This window comes from Macaca thibetana, chromosome 4, assembly GCF_024542745.1.
Source record: "Macaca thibetana thibetana isolate TM-01 chromosome 4, ASM2454274v1, whole genome shotgun sequence".
Classification (NCBI taxonomy): domain Eukaryota; kingdom Metazoa; phylum Chordata; class Mammalia; order Primates; family Cercopithecidae; genus Macaca; species Macaca thibetana.
The window spans coordinates 84,088,549-84,107,460 of record NC_065581.1 but is presented as its reverse complement, the minus strand read 5'-3'; the positions used below and the strand labels follow the sequence as shown (position 1 = coordinate 84,107,460).

Genomic DNA, 18,912 nt, shown 5'->3' with positions numbered 1-18,912 from the left:
GTGCATTTATTCCAGGTACTTCCATTTTAGAAAACGAGGAAGTGTATTTAATCAAGAACTAAAAAGGACAAGCCAGCTGTACTATTTTTACCTGAAAGGAATAGGCTATGTAGTCACAGTGCTACAGTAAACGACTTTAGCTCAGGTCTGCAAGCAGTAGATGACAGCACATCACTTTCTTTGAATTCTTTATGTAGTCATGCAATTCCCACTGGAATATGTATGCAGATAGAGCCATAATCTCAGATTTAATGCCATAGAGGGCATTATCAGGTATTTAATTTATAAGTAATAAGAAATTCTGCAAATAAAGATATTTTTGGCATTCTTTAATTGCAGGGTAACTGAAATGACTAGGAAAAACCAAGCCCATAAAAAGTATTTACTATTTCACCTTATTATTACTTCTACAAAATTTATGTTTTTGTATGATAATGTTTATTTGAAATTATGTATCACAGATAAGACCAGAGGTAGAAAACAGCACGCCGAATAACAATCCTCAAACAAAACAGAACAAAACAAACAAACAAACAAGAAAACAAGACCACACATACTTACAAACTCTCCTGAACCAAGTATGTCCAAGAATTAATAAGTTGCACCCCTTACCCCCATCCACTCATGAGGCTCTGGTAAAAGTCGTGCCTTTTAGCTTTTGACAGTCTAAGCATGCTCTCGGCATCTAATGAGCTTTTTAAAAGCCAGCTTAAAATCTTCATTAAAACTCGTATAGAGCAGAGGGTTGATCAGAGAATTGACATAACCGAGCCACGTCAGAAAATCGGCCACTTCCGAGGACACGGTGTAGATGCTCAGACCCACAATCAACTCTTTGATGAAAAATGGCAGCCAGGACAAAATGAATGCGCCCAGAATCAACCCCAGGATGCGCGCTGCCTTCCGTTCCCTGGTGCTAGAAATCTGCTGGCGTTCTCCTGGGTGATCTAGATCATTGTCGAAGGGTGGGATCCTGATGGAGGCATGGAACTTTTCAAACTCTGTGGTAGGGTCTGAAGTGGAGAAGTCAGACACACAGAAAGTCTGTGTAAGTTTACAATTTGCAAAAGAATTCTGGCTATCTGTGCTTCTGTTGCTTAAGTGCCGACTCGATCCCCTTTTCTGGTAAAGGCTCTTGGCCGCGTGGTAAATCCGGTAATAGAGAATCAGTATTAAAGTCAAGGGGATATAAAACGCACCCAGCGTGGAGTAAATGGTGTAGATCACATGGTCGTGCTGGATGGTGCACTGGCTAGGGGGAGGGCTTAGGCGGCGGTGGCTCCTCCAGAACAGAGGGGGCATGGAGATGAAAATGGAGATGGTCCAGACGGTGAGGATCATCAGCGCCGCCCTCTTGGCCGTCCTCTTCCTGGCGTATTCAATAGCATTGGTGATGGCCCAGTACCTGTCCAGGGCAATGACACAGAGGTGGAGGATGGAGCAGGTGCAGCAGGTCATGTCCACACTCAGCCACACCTCACAGAGGAAGTATCCAAGCTTCCAGCGGTCCATGACAATGTATATGATGCTCAGGGGCATGACGAGCACGGCTACCAGGAGGTCCGTCACGGCCAGAGAACAGATTAGGTAGTTGGCAGGCTGGTGGAGCTTCTTGGTGGTGCAGATAGCCATGATCACCGCCAAGTTCAGCAACGTGGTGAGGGTGGTGATGATCACCAGAGTCATGCAAATGAGCATCTTTTCAGTGATGGTCTTGGGCCTCACAGCCATGCCGGCTTCTGTGGTACAGTTTGTGATGTTCATGTTTTCCCTGTTTCAGTTTACACTGTGGAGAAGCTGTTGGTTATTTTTCTTTGGCTGAAAACTACGTAGCCTCGAAGGTTTCTCACTTGTAAGGAGGCTGTAATTTGTTCAGCTATGTGGTCTCTTGTGTTCCATTTTCTGTTGGTAAAGGGAAGGGCCACAGCATTTCTTCTGAGTGAAGGTTCCTGGAAAATATTATGCTATTGGTTAATGAATGAGAAAGCCACACTTTTCCTGGAAAACATGAAAATAGTTTGATATTTATACATTCTTTATAAATTTTAATTTTCTCTTTCCTGTGGAACTTGAGCTCATCTTTACATTGCTCCTCAAAGGATACTTTTTCACTTCGGGGAAGTTTTCAAACTGTTTTTTTTTTTTTTTTTAATTATATTTTAAGTTCTGGGGTACATGTGCAGAACGTGCAGGTTTGTTACATAGGTATACACGTGCCATGGTGGTTTGCTGCATCCATCAACCAATCATCTACATTAGGTATTTCTCCTAATGCCATCCCTCCCCTAGCCCTTCACCCCTCAAAAGGCCCTGGTGTGTGATGTTCCCCTCCCTGTGTCCCTGTGTTCTCTTTGTTCAATTCCCACTTATAAGTGAGAACACACGGTGTTTGGTTTTCTGTTCCTGTGTTAGTTTGTTGAGAATGATGGTTTCCAGCTTCATCCATGTCCCTGCAAAGGACATGAACTCAACCTTTTTTATGACTGTGTAGTATTCCATGGTGTATATGTGCCACATTTTCTTTATCCAGTCTATCATTGATGGGCATTTGGGTTGGTTCCAAGTCTTTGCTATTGTAAACAGTGCTGGAGTAAACATATGTGTGCATGTGTGTTTATAGTAGAATGACTTATAATCCTTTGGGTACATACCCAGTAATGGGAATGCTGGGTCAAATGGTATTTCCAGTTCTAGATCACCTGAGGAATCACCACACTGTCTTCCACAACGGTTGAACTAATTTACATTCCCACCAACAGTGTGAAAGGATTCCTATTTCTCCACATCCTCTCCAGTGTCTGTTGTTTCCTGACTTTTTTTTTTTTTTTTTAATTATACTTTAAGTTCTAGGGTACATGTGCACAACGTGCAGGTGTATTACATATGTGTACATGTGCCGCGTTGGTTTGCTGCACCCATTAACTTGTCATTTACGTTAGGTATTTCTCTAAATGCTATCCCTCCCCCATACCCCCATCCCACGACAGGCCCCAGTGTGTGATGTTCCCTGCCCTGTGTCCAAGTGTTCTCATTGTTCAATTCCCACCTATGAGTGAGAACATGCAGTGTTTGGTTTTTCTGTCCTTGCAATAGTTTGCTCAGAATGATAACTTTTTAATGATTGCCATTCTGACTGGCCTGAGATGGTATCTCATTGTGGTTTTGATTTACATTTCTCTAATGACAGTGATGATGAACTTTTTTTCATATGTTTGTTGGCTGCATAAATGTTTTCTTTTGAGAAGTGTCTGTTCATATCCTTTGCCTACTTTTTGATGGGGTTGTTTTTTTCTTGTAAATTTGTTCAAACCGTTTTTGACAAAAACATCACAAAATTTTAAATGTACTTTGCCACCCCAATTAATTTCTTATTATATTTATTCTTTTATACATGTTTATATGTAAAAAGGCTTTTTTTTGCATTTGAAATATGTATTCATATTATGTAACATTAAAAATTCTGGGATCATTACATTAAAGAAAAAATTATATTGCTTATAAGAAGCAGCTTTCAAATTAGATTTTAAACTTTCACAGTAAATAGGCTGGGTGTGGTGGCTCACACCTGTAATCCCAGCACTTTGGGAGTTTGAGGTGGGCAGATCACCTGAGGTCAGGAGTTTGAGACTAGCTTGGCCAACATGGCGAAACCTCATCTTTACTAAAAGTACAAAAATTACCTAGGTGTGTGGTGGCACACACTTGTAGTCCCAGCTACTTGAGAGATTGAGGCATAAGAATCGCTTGAACCTGGGAGACGGAGGTTTCAGTGAGCCAACATTGTGCAACTGTACTCTAGCTGGGTGACAAAGTGAGACTTTCTCAAAAACAAAAACAAAAACAAAACTTTCACAGTAAATATTAAACTCCAAAGGTATGTAAGTGTCACAGTGGGATTACACAACTTTGTCTAATTATTTCTAACATTTTATGCATCATACTGTTCTATTTTTTTTTTTGGAGAAAAGCATATAACATTACATTGATATTTGTGGAAAATTATTCTCTGAGTAATACAATAAATCAACTGTGAAACAGCATCATCACCAAACTAAAGATGTCTATATTAAAAAAAGTATTTTGTTTCACTTGACATTTGTGGCTGTCCTTCCCTTCCCTTCCCTTCCCTTCCCTTCCCTTCCTTTCCCTTCCCTTCCTTTCCCTTCCCTTCCCTCCCTCCCTCTCTTCCTTCCTTCCTTCCTTCCTTCCTTCCTTCCTTCCTTCCTTCCTTCCTTCCTTCCCTCCTTCCTTCCTTCCCTCCCTCCCTCCCTCTTTCCTGCCCCCTGCCCTTCTTCTTCTCCCTCCTCCTCCTCCTTCTTCTTCTTCCTCTTCTTTTCTTCTTCTTCTCCTTCTCCTCTTTTTCCCTTCTTCTTTCTTCTTCATGCTCTTCTCTCTATCTCCTCTTCTTTCCCGTCCCCTCCCCTCCTTTCTCCTCTCCTCTCCTCTCCTCTCTTTCCCTCCTCCTCCTCCTCCTTCTTCCTCTTCTCTTCTCTTCTCTTCTCTTCTCTTCTCTTCTCTTCTCTTCTCTTCTCTTCTCTTCTCTTCTCTTCTCCTCTCCTCTCTTCTCTCCTCTCCTCTCCTCTGCTCTCCTCTCCTCTCCTCTGCTCTCCTCTCCTCTCTCATTCTCTCCAAGATAGCTGTGATTAAGCTGGTCAGTCAATGAGCTAGTGTCATTTTTATAGAAATATAAAATCAAATACAAATGTATATTCATGAGAGCACAGCAATCAAAATTACATGGAAATATTCACAGTTAATGACTGCTGGATAGAAGGCTTATCAAATTCTATGATTTGACTCCACGGGATTTGGTCCAGGAAGACTTCAAGGAAATGTTAGCAGTTTTAAGAAGAGATATAGATTGATGTGCATAAGATTTAACAGACAGTGATTTCAGCAAGGAATGGAGGCAGAAGCAGGTGAGGCACATGTGTAAGAGGGTGTGAATGTTGGAGGGAGTCTTTGGGTGGTTTGGAGATAGGTGGCAGGAATAAAATACTCCAGCCTGTGGATGAGATCTAGCCCTAGTTTTAATTTCTTCTGCTTATAGAGCAACAACCAAGAAGGGGGAGAGATAGGTGACATTTAGCCTTCAGATATAGAAAATAAAAGAAAACAAGAAGTTCACTGAAGACCACAAATGTGTCAATTGTTTTCAAGACAGTTTGTATCTTTCTGTAATTAAATGACAATCTTTTAGCCTGTTTCCATTATGCACTCACAGCATTTCTATGACTATACCTACTATTCAATGACTCTTGTGTTTCTCTAGTTCTTCCATGGGGCTAGTTCTATGAACAACCCCCTCTCTTTTGTAGACTGAATATTTTCTTCTCTGCTGGTACCTTTCCCTCCTTTTTACAAACAGTTTAAACTTGCATTTGTATCTGAGATAGACTGTAAAATGGAAAGATTGTGGGCTTTGGAATTAGACAGACCTGGGTTCAGATTCCAGCGGTGCCATCTACTAGCTGCTTGGACCGACCTCTCTCCGTTGTTCCCTGTGTTGCATGGTCAAAGTTTCTTCACATTGACCTCTTTCTCTCTAATTGAATGAAAAAAGTTGTGTTTTTTTTTGTGCATGTACTAATCCTTGGTTATGTTTTCCTTGGGTTCTAGAGATTTATTGGGTAGAATGGTTCTCAATAAAAAGGCTTTTCCATTCTGGTTGTAAGATTGAGAGTATAGAGAGTAGCATTGATAAGGAAAACTTTAGAAATTTCGATTTATAGTAGAGGTAATTAGGAAATGTAGTGATTTTGAAAGCATGCAGTTTAAAAACATCAGAAATAATTCAGCTTTATAGATCTTTTAAATCTGCTCAGTTTATCTGAGCTCCCATAACTCCTAACTGTCATCTCTCTGGTGACATTTTCTTCCTTATTTTGTGACTATTTTTTTATTCTCCCCAACAGACTATACATTTCTAGTGGGTGGGATGTATGCCTGATTCACATTTTGGACTACTTCTAGTTAAATTAGTAAAAATATTACAGGTTGAGAGCTACTTTCTTAGCTCTTAACATGACTTCCTGGTTTATTTTGTGCCTAAGCCTTTCACAGTAAGAGTTAAATTTTGTATCCCTATGTTGTCAGTCAGGCTGAAGGTGGGGGTTTCAAGAAAGAATGGGAGAAGATAAGATAGACAATAAATAAGAAAGGTTATTTCAAGTGCTTTGCTGAAATGGGGAGTAGAGAAATAATAGCTATGGAGAAGAATGTGGAGTGAATTTTTTTTTTTTGGAGATAGATCGTCTTTTTTAACTAGGCTATTTACAGTTTTCTTTGCTACTACACTCAGTATCCTTTATATTGGGACAGAGAGCATTTTTGGAGTGAGTGAGATGTAAAAGAGGAAGAAGAAAAGCGATAGTGGGGGAGGCTGATGAAAGTGGTCAATGGGGCCTGGAGGCATCAAAGAAGTAGAGTTCCTTGAGCAATTTTAGGGATCATGTGGGGGCAGTGAAGACGTCAAAGATAATAGTCATACTCAGGAAATGATTCAACCTCAATTGTGTTGAGTTTCTTTAACTTCTCAGGAAAATAACATGTGGTTTTCTAACCACTACCAATGCCTTAGTGTTTTTCTAACCGCTACCTTAACCACTACCAACTCCATAGTATGATTTCTAAGTAGAACAGAGCTGGTTAAATAGCACCTGGGAATCTGTTAAGCCTCTTCAGCTTTTCACATAGTGTGGGAGGAGGGACTATAATAACACTCAACTCAAAATACATTCTGCAGAACAAAGCCAAATACTAATATCAACACACCAGACTTTTATCAGTCCACCAGAATGGAAAGTTAACTGCAATAATCAGAGGTAAAAATGGATATGTCCTGTGAGGAGTTGATGGAGGACCTTTTTGGGGAATTTATAACTTTAAATTTCCACTTTATTGTGACATAAAAAATATCATGAAGTCCAAGGCCATATTTAAATGGCTTTTCATAAAAATTACAAATAAGAGAGAATTACTCTAAACCAAACTGGTTAGTGTACGCTGCTCCTCATTTCCTGGGATACTCTGGAGCCTCTGCTATACCATCCCAGTGAAGGTCAGAGCACTAGGGAGAAGAGGTTACAGGGATGATAGATGTTAAGGCCGACTTTGTCATACTATTCTTCAGGGGTTTGTCCTTTGCAGCAGTTGAAGAGGGACAAGAATCTCTTCTTCATCCGGGAAGAGTTTCCAAAGCACCTAAGCATTATCAAGAAGGAGGAGTCAGCTGGCACCTGCTCATCTTAAAAATTCTCTTAAAGAGGGTTTTATATTTTGGATCTGGTTCCTCCAATAGAAAACTGACATGCACTTCATAAGTCCTGATTTACTTTAAACTAAAAAGTGTGCCTGAGTCAGCGGTTTTGGAGAGGAAGTTTGGAGTGGTGACTACCCACATGGACTCTGAATGCTGACTCTGCCACCTGTCAGCTGCGGTGTAATCCTAAGCATGTTCTTTAACCTTAGCCTGCTTCAATTTCCTCCTCTTTAAATCAGGAGTAATGACATCTTTCTCTAAGATTAAGGTAATGTGAAGATCAAATGTGTTAATACACGTAGAAACTGAGAACAACGCTTAATACATAGTAAGTGCTATGTAAGTGTTAGAGGTCATTTGTTATATGAATTTCCTCAGTGTTTTCTGCATTGGGTAATGGAGACAAATTTCATCCCACAAACTCTGATGTGTAATAAAAGCCTATTAAACATAAGTCAACTTAATTTCATTCATTCTTTCTTTTTTTCTTTCCAACTTTTACTTTAGGTTTTGAGGGTACAAGTGCGGATTTGTTCCATGGGTAAACTGCGTGTCACAGGGTTTGGTGTACAGATTATTTCACCACCTAGGTAATAAGCACAGTACACAAAAGGTCGTTTTTCAATCCTCACCCTCTACTCACCCTCTACCCTCATGTAGGCCTTGGTGTCTATTGCTCCCTTCTTTGTGTTCATGTGTTATTCAATATTTAGCTCCCAGTTATAAGCGAGAACATGTGTCAACTTAATTGCTGCCTCTAAGCTTCTCACTTCTCATGCTTGAGACTTTCTCTAATCCCAACCACATCCCCAAGTCTCTGGAGGATTATGCAGGGCCAAGGCATTGAGGTTTGATTGGGGAGAGAGGTTTCAGGTGTCACATGCACAGAGAAAGTCCCTGGTAATATATTTACTGTCCCCTACTCCTACAGTTCTTTCAGATCCAGACTGCTTCCCTAACATTCGTAGGAAATGTCCCAATGTCAGGAACCCCATGCCTAGGCCCTAAGTCCCTAGCCACACCATGCATTTATCCCTTTTAAAAATATTATAGACTCTCCAAGGGACTTTCAGAACTTCTGGCCCGAGTCTTAGACTCCCAGGATCTTTTCTGTTCCTCCATTTTTCAGGGGATAGGTATGTAGACCATGGGAGAAATTCCTTTCTTCCTTCCACTTTTTTTTTCCCTAACCCTTTCAGCCACCTTCTAAAAGCTCTCTTTTCCTTTTTTGCTTATTTACAAACCTTTTATTAATAGATCTCCTATGGGCTTGGCTTTGAGAACATAAATAGGGATTACTGTCTGATACTTTTGCTTTCTGAAATATCTGTGAGGTAAGGAAGCGTAAACCAGGCCACATGCTTGACTGAGGGAGAGAAAAAATAGAAAATAGCATCCAGCCATACATGTAACATTGCTTGTTGACATACTCCTCTTTCCTGGCATTTTTTGAGTTATCTGAAATATGAGACAAATAGCCTTACCACAAAGTTTTGCTAAGACTTTGAATTATCGGAAAATATTATATAACATCTCAACCATTAAAAGTTTAACATGCTTGTGGACCCGGAGCATTCCTGATCAACTCATTTACTTTGCATGCAATCATCATCATTTAGAGAATATTTTCCAGAACTGTTTTGAAGGACCCCAGGGTATACTTGCCTTTCTCTATTTAGTTCCCAGTATTTTCCCAACCTGTGTAAGTCCTGACTTCTGTCCCTTCCTGGACACTTCCAGATAACACTTCCCTTTGATAAGCCATTCCCTCCTGCTACAAGGTTTCTGTTTTGCACATGGCCTCTAAACCCAGCCGGGAAAACTGCCCTCAATTCTGTCAGTGTAGCCACCCTCTCTCCTAGCAGCATTTCCTGGCTCCACGTGATGTTCTGAGTTGCAATTGCTCTGCCTCTTGCCTACCAAAAATTCAGAGGTCATACAATAGCTATTGCAAATGGCATTGAAGCTGTCTAAAGTCAATGTATTAAAAGTTTAAGCATCTTAGACCAATAACTACTTTAAAGAAACCACAGAGAATCAAGAAACTAACACTACCTTATGATTAGGCAATCATTGGAATCCAAACTGTAAAAAAATTCATGGGTTAAATCACCCAATTTCTTCAAAAATAAATTGCAGACAAGGAAGGCGATGAGAAGTGTGGCATATAGACTAAAAGGGACTTAAAAGACACATAAAAATAAAAGCAAGCAAACCAAAACTATCAGTATCAGGGATATGTATTTGAGTGATGTAACTTTCAAGGAAGCTTAAACATAAGGAGGATGGTTATTTTTACAGGGGAGAAACATGATTGTGATTGAGACATGGCTTCTGTGTTCAGCTAAGTTACATTTCTTGATCTGGGTAGTGGTTTGCAGGGGTGATTATCTTATAATAATTTAATAAACTGTACATTTATTTTAATTTAAGAGGTTTAAAAAGATGCTCTTAAATGTAAATAATAATTCAGCCTGGAATTCTGTTTCATGCGTTAATCAGCAAGCTGCATTTCATACTCTAAAATCAGTGCCTGTGAACTTAATTAGGAAGGACCTCTTGTCTCCAGGAAGAGTCAACACTCACCTTTCCCCACAGAGAATGGCTGCTTTTGGACATTGATGTATGTGGCATGCTCAGTTCATTTTTAATTTCACCAATTTAGCTAATCTATTGGTTTTCAATAACTGTTAATTCACCATAAATATTCTTTCATCTCTTCTTTGGTTGTTCTCATTTTGCCCAAATTACTTCCAATCATTTAAAGAAGTCTTCAATATGTACCAATTTCTTCTTTTTTATTATTTCAGGAATGGCACCTTGCCCTCACATTAGTAATTTTATCTTTCTGTTTGTTAAATTTACTTTCTCAGCCTTTGGAAATACTTTTCTTTGCCTCTCCAGGGAAAAGGAAGGGTGGATGATCTGTTTCCCAATTAGATCTTCAGTAGAAGCAGTGGGAAGAGGTAGAGGAGATACTGCAGTGTGGGATTCTTTATTCTCTTTTTCTTTTTTTTATTTATTTAAATTGTGATTGAATATGACATGTGATTATTACAAGGTTATTATATTCATAAACAAGAACACATTACCATTTTATAAACTCAAAACAGTGCATAGAGTTTTAGGAGATGTTTATATACTCTGGATACAAGTCTTTTGTTGTCACAATGTTTTGCGAACATTTCTTCCATTCTGTGGTTTGCCTTTTGTTGCTTTTTGACAAGCAGAATAGTTTAAATTTTTTTTTGAGACAGAGTCTCACTCTTTCACACAGACTGGAGTGTAGTGGCATGATCTTGGCTCACTGCAACCTCTGCCTTCTGGTGTCAAGCTATCCTCCTGCCTCAGCCTCCCAAGCAGTTGGGACCACAGACATGTGCCACTACTTTGGTTAATTTTTGTATTTATTGTAGAGACAGGATTTCACTGTGTTGCCCAGGATGGTTTTGAACTCTTGAGCTCAAGCGATCCACCACCTTGGCCTCCTACAGTGAGGGGATAGCAGGTGTGAGCCACCACACCCGGCCAGAAGAGTTTAATTTTTAAAAATGTTTAAATTTTTTGTGGGTATATAGTAGGTGTATATATTTAGGGGGTACATGAGATATTTTGATGCAGGCATACAAAAAGTAATCATCACATCAAGGTAACTGGGGTATCTAATATCTCAGCATTTATTCTTTCTTTGTGTTACAAAAAGTCCAATTATACTCTTCTAGTAATTTTAAAATGTAGAATAAATTATTGTTGACTATAGTCACCCTGTTGTGATATCAGCTGCAAGATCTTATTTTTTTCTATCTGACTATATTTTTGTACCCATTAACCATCCCCATTCTCTCCATCCCCTGCCTCTGGTACCCTTCCCAGCCTCTGGTAACCATCGTTCTACTCTCTATCCCCATGAATTCATTGTTTTAAATTTTAGCTCCTACAAGTAAGTGAAACCCTGTGAAGTTTGTCTTTCTGTGCCTGGTTTATTTCACTTAACATAATGATCTCCAGTTCCATTCATGTTGTTGAAAATGACAGGACCTCATTCTTTTTTATGGTTGAACAGTACTTGATTGTACATATGTATCACATTTTCTTTTCTTTTTAATTTTTGTTTTTATTTTAAGTTCCAGGGTACATGTGCAGGATGTGCAGGTTTGTTACAAAGGTAAACGTGTACCCTGGTGATTTGCTGCACCTATCAACCCATCACCTAGTTATTAAGCCCCACTTGCATTAGCTATTTTTTCTAATGCTCTCCCTGCCTCCTTCCACCCCCACCCGCAGGCCTGAGTGTGTGTTGTTACCCTCCCTGTGTCCACGTGTTCTATTGTTCAGCTACCACTTATAAGTGAGAGCATGTGGTATTTGGTTTTCTGTTCCTGGGTTCATTTGCTGAGGATAATGGCTTCCAGCTCCATCCATGTCCCTGCAAAGGACATGATCTCATTCCCTTTTTATGGCTGCAGAGTATTCCATGGTTACATGTACCACATTTTCTTTACCCAGTGTATCATTGATGGGGATTTGGGTTGATTTCATGTTTTTGCTGTTGTGAATAGTGCTGCGGTGAACATACACATGCATGTATCTTTATAATAGGATAATTTATATTCCTTTGGGTATATACCCAGTAATGGGATTGCTGGGTCAAATGGTATTTCTGGTTCTAGATCTCTGAGGAATTGCCACACTGTATTCCACATGTTAAAGTAATTTACATTCCCACTAACAGTGTAAAAGCATCCCTATTTCTCCACATCCTTGCCAGCATCTGTTGTTTCTTGACTTTTTAATAATCACTGTTCTGACTGGTGTGAGATGGTATCTCTTTGGTACCACATTTTCCTTATCCATTCATTTGTTGATGAACACTTAGATTGCTTCCAAATCTTAGCTATAATTGTGCTGCAATAAACATGGGAGTGCAGATGTCTCTTCAATATATTGATTTTCTTTCCTTCGAGTATACACTTAGCAGAGGGATTGCTGAATCATACTGAGGAAACTCCGAACTGTTCTCCATAGTGTTGTAGTAACTTACATTCCCACCAACAGTGTACAAGGATTCTGTTTTCTCCAATTCTTCACCAGCAGTTGTTATTGCCTATCTTTTGGATAAATGCCATTTTAACTTGGGTAAGATGATATCTCATTGTAGTTTTGATTTGCACTTATCTGATGATCAGTGATGTTGAAGACATTTTCATACACTATTTGTATATCTTCTTTTGAGAAATGTATATTCAAATCTTTTGCCTATTTTAAAATCAGATTATTAGATTTTTTCCCCATAGAGTTGTTGGAACGCCTTATATATTCTGGTTATCATTACCTTGTCAGATGGGTAGTTTGCAAATATTTTCACCCATTCTGTGGGTTATCTCTTCACTTTATTGTTTCCTTTGCTGTGAAGAAGCTTTTTAATGTGACATGGTCCCATTTGTTCACTTTTGGTTGCCTGTGCTTTTGGAGTATTTCTCAAGAAATCTTTGTCCAGACCAATGTCTTGGAGAGTTTCCCCAATGTTTTCTTGTCGTAGTTTCATAGTTTGAGGTCTTAGATTTAAGTCTTTAATCCATTTTGATTTGACTTTTGTATATGGTGATACATAGGGGTCTATTTCATTCTTCTGCATATGGATATCCAGTTTTCCCGGCAGCATTTATTGAAGAGATTGTTCTTTCTTCAATGTAAGTTCTTGGCACCCTTGTCAAAAATGAGTTCATGGTAGATGTACGGATTTATTTCTGGGTTCTCTATTTTGTTTCATTGGTCTATGTGTCTGTTTTTATGCCAGTACTATGCTGTTTTGGTTACTATAGTTCTGTAGTATAAGTTGAAGTCAAGTAATGTTACTCATCCAGTTTTGTTCTTATTGCTCAGAATGCTTTGACTACTCTAGGTCTTTTGTGGTTCCATATAAATTTTAAGATTATTTTTTTCCATTTCTGTGCAGAATGTCATTGGTATTTTGATAGGGATTGCCTTATAGCTGTAGATTGCTTTGGGTAGCATGGACATTTTAACAATATTGATTCTTCCAATCCATAAACATGGAATATCTTTTCACTTTTTTGTATCCTCTTCAATGTCTTGCATCATGTTTTATAGTTTTCACTGTAGAGATCTTTTATTTCTTTGGTTAAGTTTATTCCTAGGTATTTTATTTTATTTGTAGCAGTTGTTAATATAATTACTTTCTTAATTTCTTTTTCTGATTGTTCACTGATGGCATATAGAAATGCTACTGATCTTTATATGTTGATTTTGTATCCTTGACTTGACTGTATTTGTTTATCAGTTCTAATAGTTTTTTTTGGTGGAGTCTTCAGGTTATTCCAAACGTAAGATCATATTATCCATAAACAAGGATAATTTGACTTCTTTTCTAATTTGAGTGCCCTTTCTTTCTTTCATCTGCTTGCTCTAGCTAGGACTTCCAGTACTATACTGAATAACAGTGGTGAAAGTGGGCATCCTTGTTGGGTTCCAGATCTTAGAGGAAAGGCTTTCAGTTTTTCCCTATTCATTATGATACTAGCTGTGGGTCTGTCATGTGGCTTTTATTGTGTATATGTACCTCTATACCCATTTTTTTGAGGTTTATCAATCATGAAGGGATGTTGAATTTTATCAAATGCTTTTCAGCATCAACTGAAGTGACCATATGGTTTTTGTCCTTTATTCTGTTGACACAATGTACCACATTCATTGATTTGCATATGTTGAGCCATTCTAGCATCCCAGGGATAAATCCCACTTAGTCATAATGAGTGATCTTTATTGTGTTCTTGAATGTGGCTTGCTGGTAGTTTGTTGAGGATTTTTCCATCAGCGTTCATTAGGGATATTGGTCTGTAGTCTTCTTTTTTTGATATCTTTGTCTGGTTTTCATATTAAGGTAATACTGGCTTCATAGAATACATTTGGAAGTATTTCCTCCTCCTCTATATTTTGGTATAGTTTGACTAGAATTGGTATTAGTTCTTCTTTCAGTGTTTGGTAAAATTGAGCAGCGAAGCCATCACGTCCTGGATTTTCCTTTGCTGGGAGAACTTTTTATTAAGCTTTGATCTCATTACTTGTTGTTAGTCTGATCAAATTTTGGATTTATGCTTGGTTCAATCTTGGTAGGTTGTATGTGGCCGGGGATTTATCTATTTCTTCTAGGTTTTCCAGTTTATTGACATATAGTTGCACACAGTAGCCTCTAATGATCTTTTGAATTTCTCTGATATCAGTTGCAATGTCTCCTCGTTTCATCTCTGATATTATTTGAATCTTCTCTCCCTTTTCTTAGTTTGACTAATAGTTTGTCTATTTTGTTTATGTTTTTAAAAAACAACTTTTTATTTCTTTGATTTTTTTGTATTTTTTGTTTCAATTTAACTTATTTCTGCTCTGATCTTTATTATTTCCTTTTTTTATAATAATTTTGAAATTGGTTTGCTTTTGCTTTTCTAGTTGTATAAGATACATTGTTAGGTTGTTTATTTCAGGTTTTTCTACTTTTTTCTTGTAAGCACTTATTGCTGTAAGTTTTTGCTGTATCCCATAGGTCTTGATATGTTGTGTTTCTATTTTCATTCGCTTCAAGAAAGTTTTCGATTTCCTTCTTTTTTTCTTTTTCTTTTCTTTTCTTTTTTTTTTGTTTTTTATTGAGATGGAGTCTCACTCTATTCCCCAGGCTGGAGTGCAATGGTGCAATCTTGGTGCACTGCAAATCCTGCATCCCAGGTTCAAGCAATTCTCCTGCCTCAGCCTCCCAAGTAGCTGGGGCTACAGGTGTGTGCCACCATGCCTGGCTAATTTTTTTATTTTTAAGTAGAGATGGAGTTTTGCCATGTTGGCCAGTCTGGTCTCGAACTCCTGACCTCGGGTGATCCGCCAGCCCTGGCCTCCTAAAGTGCTGGAATTACAGGCTTGAGCCACTGTGCCTGGCCCTCAGTTTCCTTCTTAGTCTCCGACCCAATAGTCTCTGACCCAATAGTCTCATAGATAGTTCTTTTTTGATAAACGTAAAAATTGATCCTTCTGGTCTTAAAGCTTGAAACTTGTATTTGTTTTTTATCTGAGTTCCTTCCTCAGGAAATGACCTTCAGGCCTCTCACAAAAAGTATTAAAGAACTGAAACTCACCAGATCACTACATCCAGACAATGAGAGGCCAGATGCTTCATTTGTCACGATTGCTTCCTTGCCGCTGTCTAGTTCCTGCTTTCTTACACATTGTTACATTTCTTCCCTGCTATATAAACCCCTAGTTTTAGTCAGTCAGAGATATGGATTTGAGACTGAGCTCCCATCTCTTTGGCTGCAGCACCTAGTTAAAATCTTCTTCCTTGGCAATACTCATAGTCTAAGTGACTGGCTTTTTGTGTGGCAAGCTGCAGGACCTAGACAGAAGTCCTGGTGTTTCAGTAACAAAGTGTGTTTCTTGTAGGCACCAGATTGTTGGGTCTTGTTTTTTAAATCCATTCACCTACTCTAGGTCTTTTGAGTAGAGAGTTTAGTCCATTTACATTTAGTGTTATTATCCATAAGTAAGGACTTACTCTTGCCATTTTTTGATTTGTTTCTGGTTGTTTTCTGGTCTTCTTTTCCTTCCTTCTTTTCTTTCTATCTTCCTTTTGGCAAATGTGATTTCCTCTGGTGGTATGTTTTAATTTTATGTGTTTTCTTGTTTGTGTTTTTGTTATATATTTTTTTGATTTATGGTTACCATGAGGCTGCAAATAATCCCTTATAGCCCATTACTTTAAACTGATGACAACTTAATACTAATTTCCTAAATAATAAGCTAACAAGCAAAGAGAAAACTAATAAAAATGCTACATGTAAACTTTATCCCCCACTTTTAAACTTTTTGTTGTTTCTATTTACAGCTTATTATACTGTCTTGGAAAGTTATTATTTTTGATAGATTTATCTCTTAATCTTTCTACTCAAGATATGAATAGTTTACACACCACAATTATAGTGTTATAATATTGTGTTTGTTTGTGTACTTACTATTTCCAGTGAGTTTTGTACATTCAGATGATTTATTATTGCTCATTAATATCCCCCTTTCAGATTGAAGAACTTCCTTTATATTTCTTGTAGGACAGGTCTGGTGTTGATGAAATCTCTCAGCTATTGTTTGTCTGAGAAAGTCTTTATTTCTATTTCATGTTTGAAGGATATTTTTGCATGATATACTCTTTTAGGATAAAAGTTGTTTTCCTTCAAGCATTTTACATATGTCATGCCACTCTCTCCTGGCCTGTAAAGTTTCCACTGAAAAGTCTGCTGCTGGAGATAATTGGAGCTCTATTGTCTGTTGTTTCTTTTCTCTTTCTACTTTTAGAATCCTTTTTAAAATCTTTATCCTTTGGGAGTTTGATTATTAAATGCTTTGAGGTGGTCTTATTTGGGTTAAATCTGCTTGGTGTTTAATCGTCTTCTTGTACTTGAATATTGATATCTCTCTCTAGGTTTTGGAAGTTCTTTGTAAAAATAATTTTATATTACAATTGTTTTATCTTTTTGCTTAATTGACCCCCTTTTCAGCAGTCATTGATATGGGAATAAATAGAGGTCAAGATCCCATAACTGGCAAACCCAAGTTGGTTGGAGATGTGGAATTTTAAGGAGTCAGGAAAAAAGCCAGTTACATCACTCCAGTTCCTGGGGTTGTTGGTCCCATGACAATGGGAATGCTAATGGAAAATACCATTATTGCTGCAAAAAAGTGCTGAGGCTTGATGAGCGGGAAGTGCTGAAGTTTAAAGAGCTTGAAATAGCCACAAATTAGCTGTTGTGTCTTCTGTGTCATGAACAGCACCCCAACCCAGCTCAAGAAGCAAGGTAGGCCAGTAGAAATGATATATTTTTAAAATTTATTCTACTGAAATGGTTTAAAATGATGCTTTGTATTTATGGAAAGCTTAATGGCAGGTGTTTGCATAAATAGCAGCACCTCACCAGAGAGCATTCCAGTATTATGCAGGGTCATGTAATCTAGCTAAGTGCGGCTGTTAACCTAGTGATTAACATGGGAGATGCTGTCACATTGAGGATGGATGCTGAACTTTCTCAAGCTACCTCGGGTAAAAATTTGCCTTTTCTAGGATTGCATTTCCCAAGTGCTATTCCAATAAGAGTTGATACTCCTTTTAGGTCCCAAACCTTTTGGGTTCAACTGATCAAACCAAAGAAAAACCATTGGTAGAGAAAATCAGGAAAAAGGTGAAAAGGAAAAGATGGTGGTAATTGAGTAGGAAAAAATTACTCTAATAGTTTTTTCTAAGGTGCTTTTTGTGGCTTAGTCACATGGGAAAATGTTTAGGATTGTTCCTTGCTATTAGTCCTCATTTTATGTATGTTAGCCCTCAATGAGGTCTCCCCATTTTATTTAGGATTGAAAGGCTTATTTTATAAATTATTCAGGTGTATTGTCATATTTGACTTTTTCTATATACTTTAACCTCATTTTTAAATTTTTTGTATTGTTAGAGGGTAACTGTATAGTTTATTTGGTATATCTTAAAACCTATTTTTGAAAAACAAAACAAAAAACCCCAAAACTGGCCTGGCACAGTGGCTCATGCCTATAATACCAGCACTTTGGGAGGATGAGGTGGGCAGATCACTTGAAGCCAGGAATTGGAGGCTAGTCTGGCCAACATGGCGAATCCCGGTTTCTACTTAAAAATAAAAAAATTAGCCTGACGTCGTTGCCTGTGCCTGTAGTCCCAGCTACTCGGGAGGCTGAGGCACGAGAATCATTTGAACCCAGGAGGCAGAGGTTGTAGTGAGCTGAGATCACGCCACTGCATTCCAGCCTGGGCGACAGGGTGAGACTCTGTCTCAAAACAAACAAACAAACAAAAACAAAAACAACCCCCCCCAAAAAAAACCCAAAACAATATTCCTTTCATATTCTTTTAGCTTATAATATCTATAGTAATATTTCTTCTTTCATTCTTAATCTTGGTAATTTCAGTTGTTTTTTCTTTTTTCTTGATCAGTCTAAGTAATAATTTTTCAATTTTATTGATCTTTTTAAAGAACCAGCTTTTGAATGACTTAATTTCCTCTATTATTATCTATTATTTTATTCCTTTCAGTCTTTATATTTATTATTTCCTTCCTTTTACTTACTTTACTTTAATTCATCATCCTTTTCCTGGTCTCTTAATGAAGAAGCTAAGATAATTAGTTTACAACATTTTGTCAGTAACAATATAAGCACCTAGAATTATCCATTTGCTCTAAGCATTATTTTAGCTGTATCCTACAAATTTCAGTATGTTGTATTTTCATTGTTAGTCAGAACTATTTTCTAATTTCATGATTTCTTATTTGACTTACACAATATTTAGGAAGGCATTTATTAACTTAAAATTTTTAGGGATTTTATAGATTCTTTCAAAACGTATTTTTAGTTCTATTGTACTCAGGCTCATAGAATATATTCTGTATGATTTTAATGTATTGAAGTTTATTGAGACATTTTATGGCTCAGCTTGTAGTCTATCTTGGTGATATTATACTTATGTTTCAAAATAATGTGTATTCTGTGATTGTTCCACATAATGTTCTATAAGCTAATTTACTTGATACTTTTGTTCAGATCTTATATACCTCTATCAGTGTTTTGTTAGCTTG

At 37.8% G+C, this 18,912-nt stretch overlaps 1 protein-coding gene across 2 annotated transcripts in view; it reads right to left on the bottom strand.

Moving 5' to 3' along the window:
• Positions 1 to 374: 374 nt before the first annotated feature.
• HTR1E (5-hydroxytryptamine receptor 1E) overlaps positions 375 to 18,912 on the bottom strand; it is an 85,414-nt gene continuing 66,876 nt past the window's right edge. For both annotated transcript variants that reach the window (XM_050789375.1, XM_050789374.1), the window contains exon 2: positions 375 to 1,949. In XM_050789375.1, coding sequence (XP_050645332.1) covers positions 667 to 1,764 — 1,098 coding nt within the window. In that variant the 5' untranslated portion in view covers positions 1,765 to 1,949 and the 3' untranslated portion in view covers positions 375 to 666. The remainder of the gene's footprint in view (positions 1,950 to 18,912) is intronic.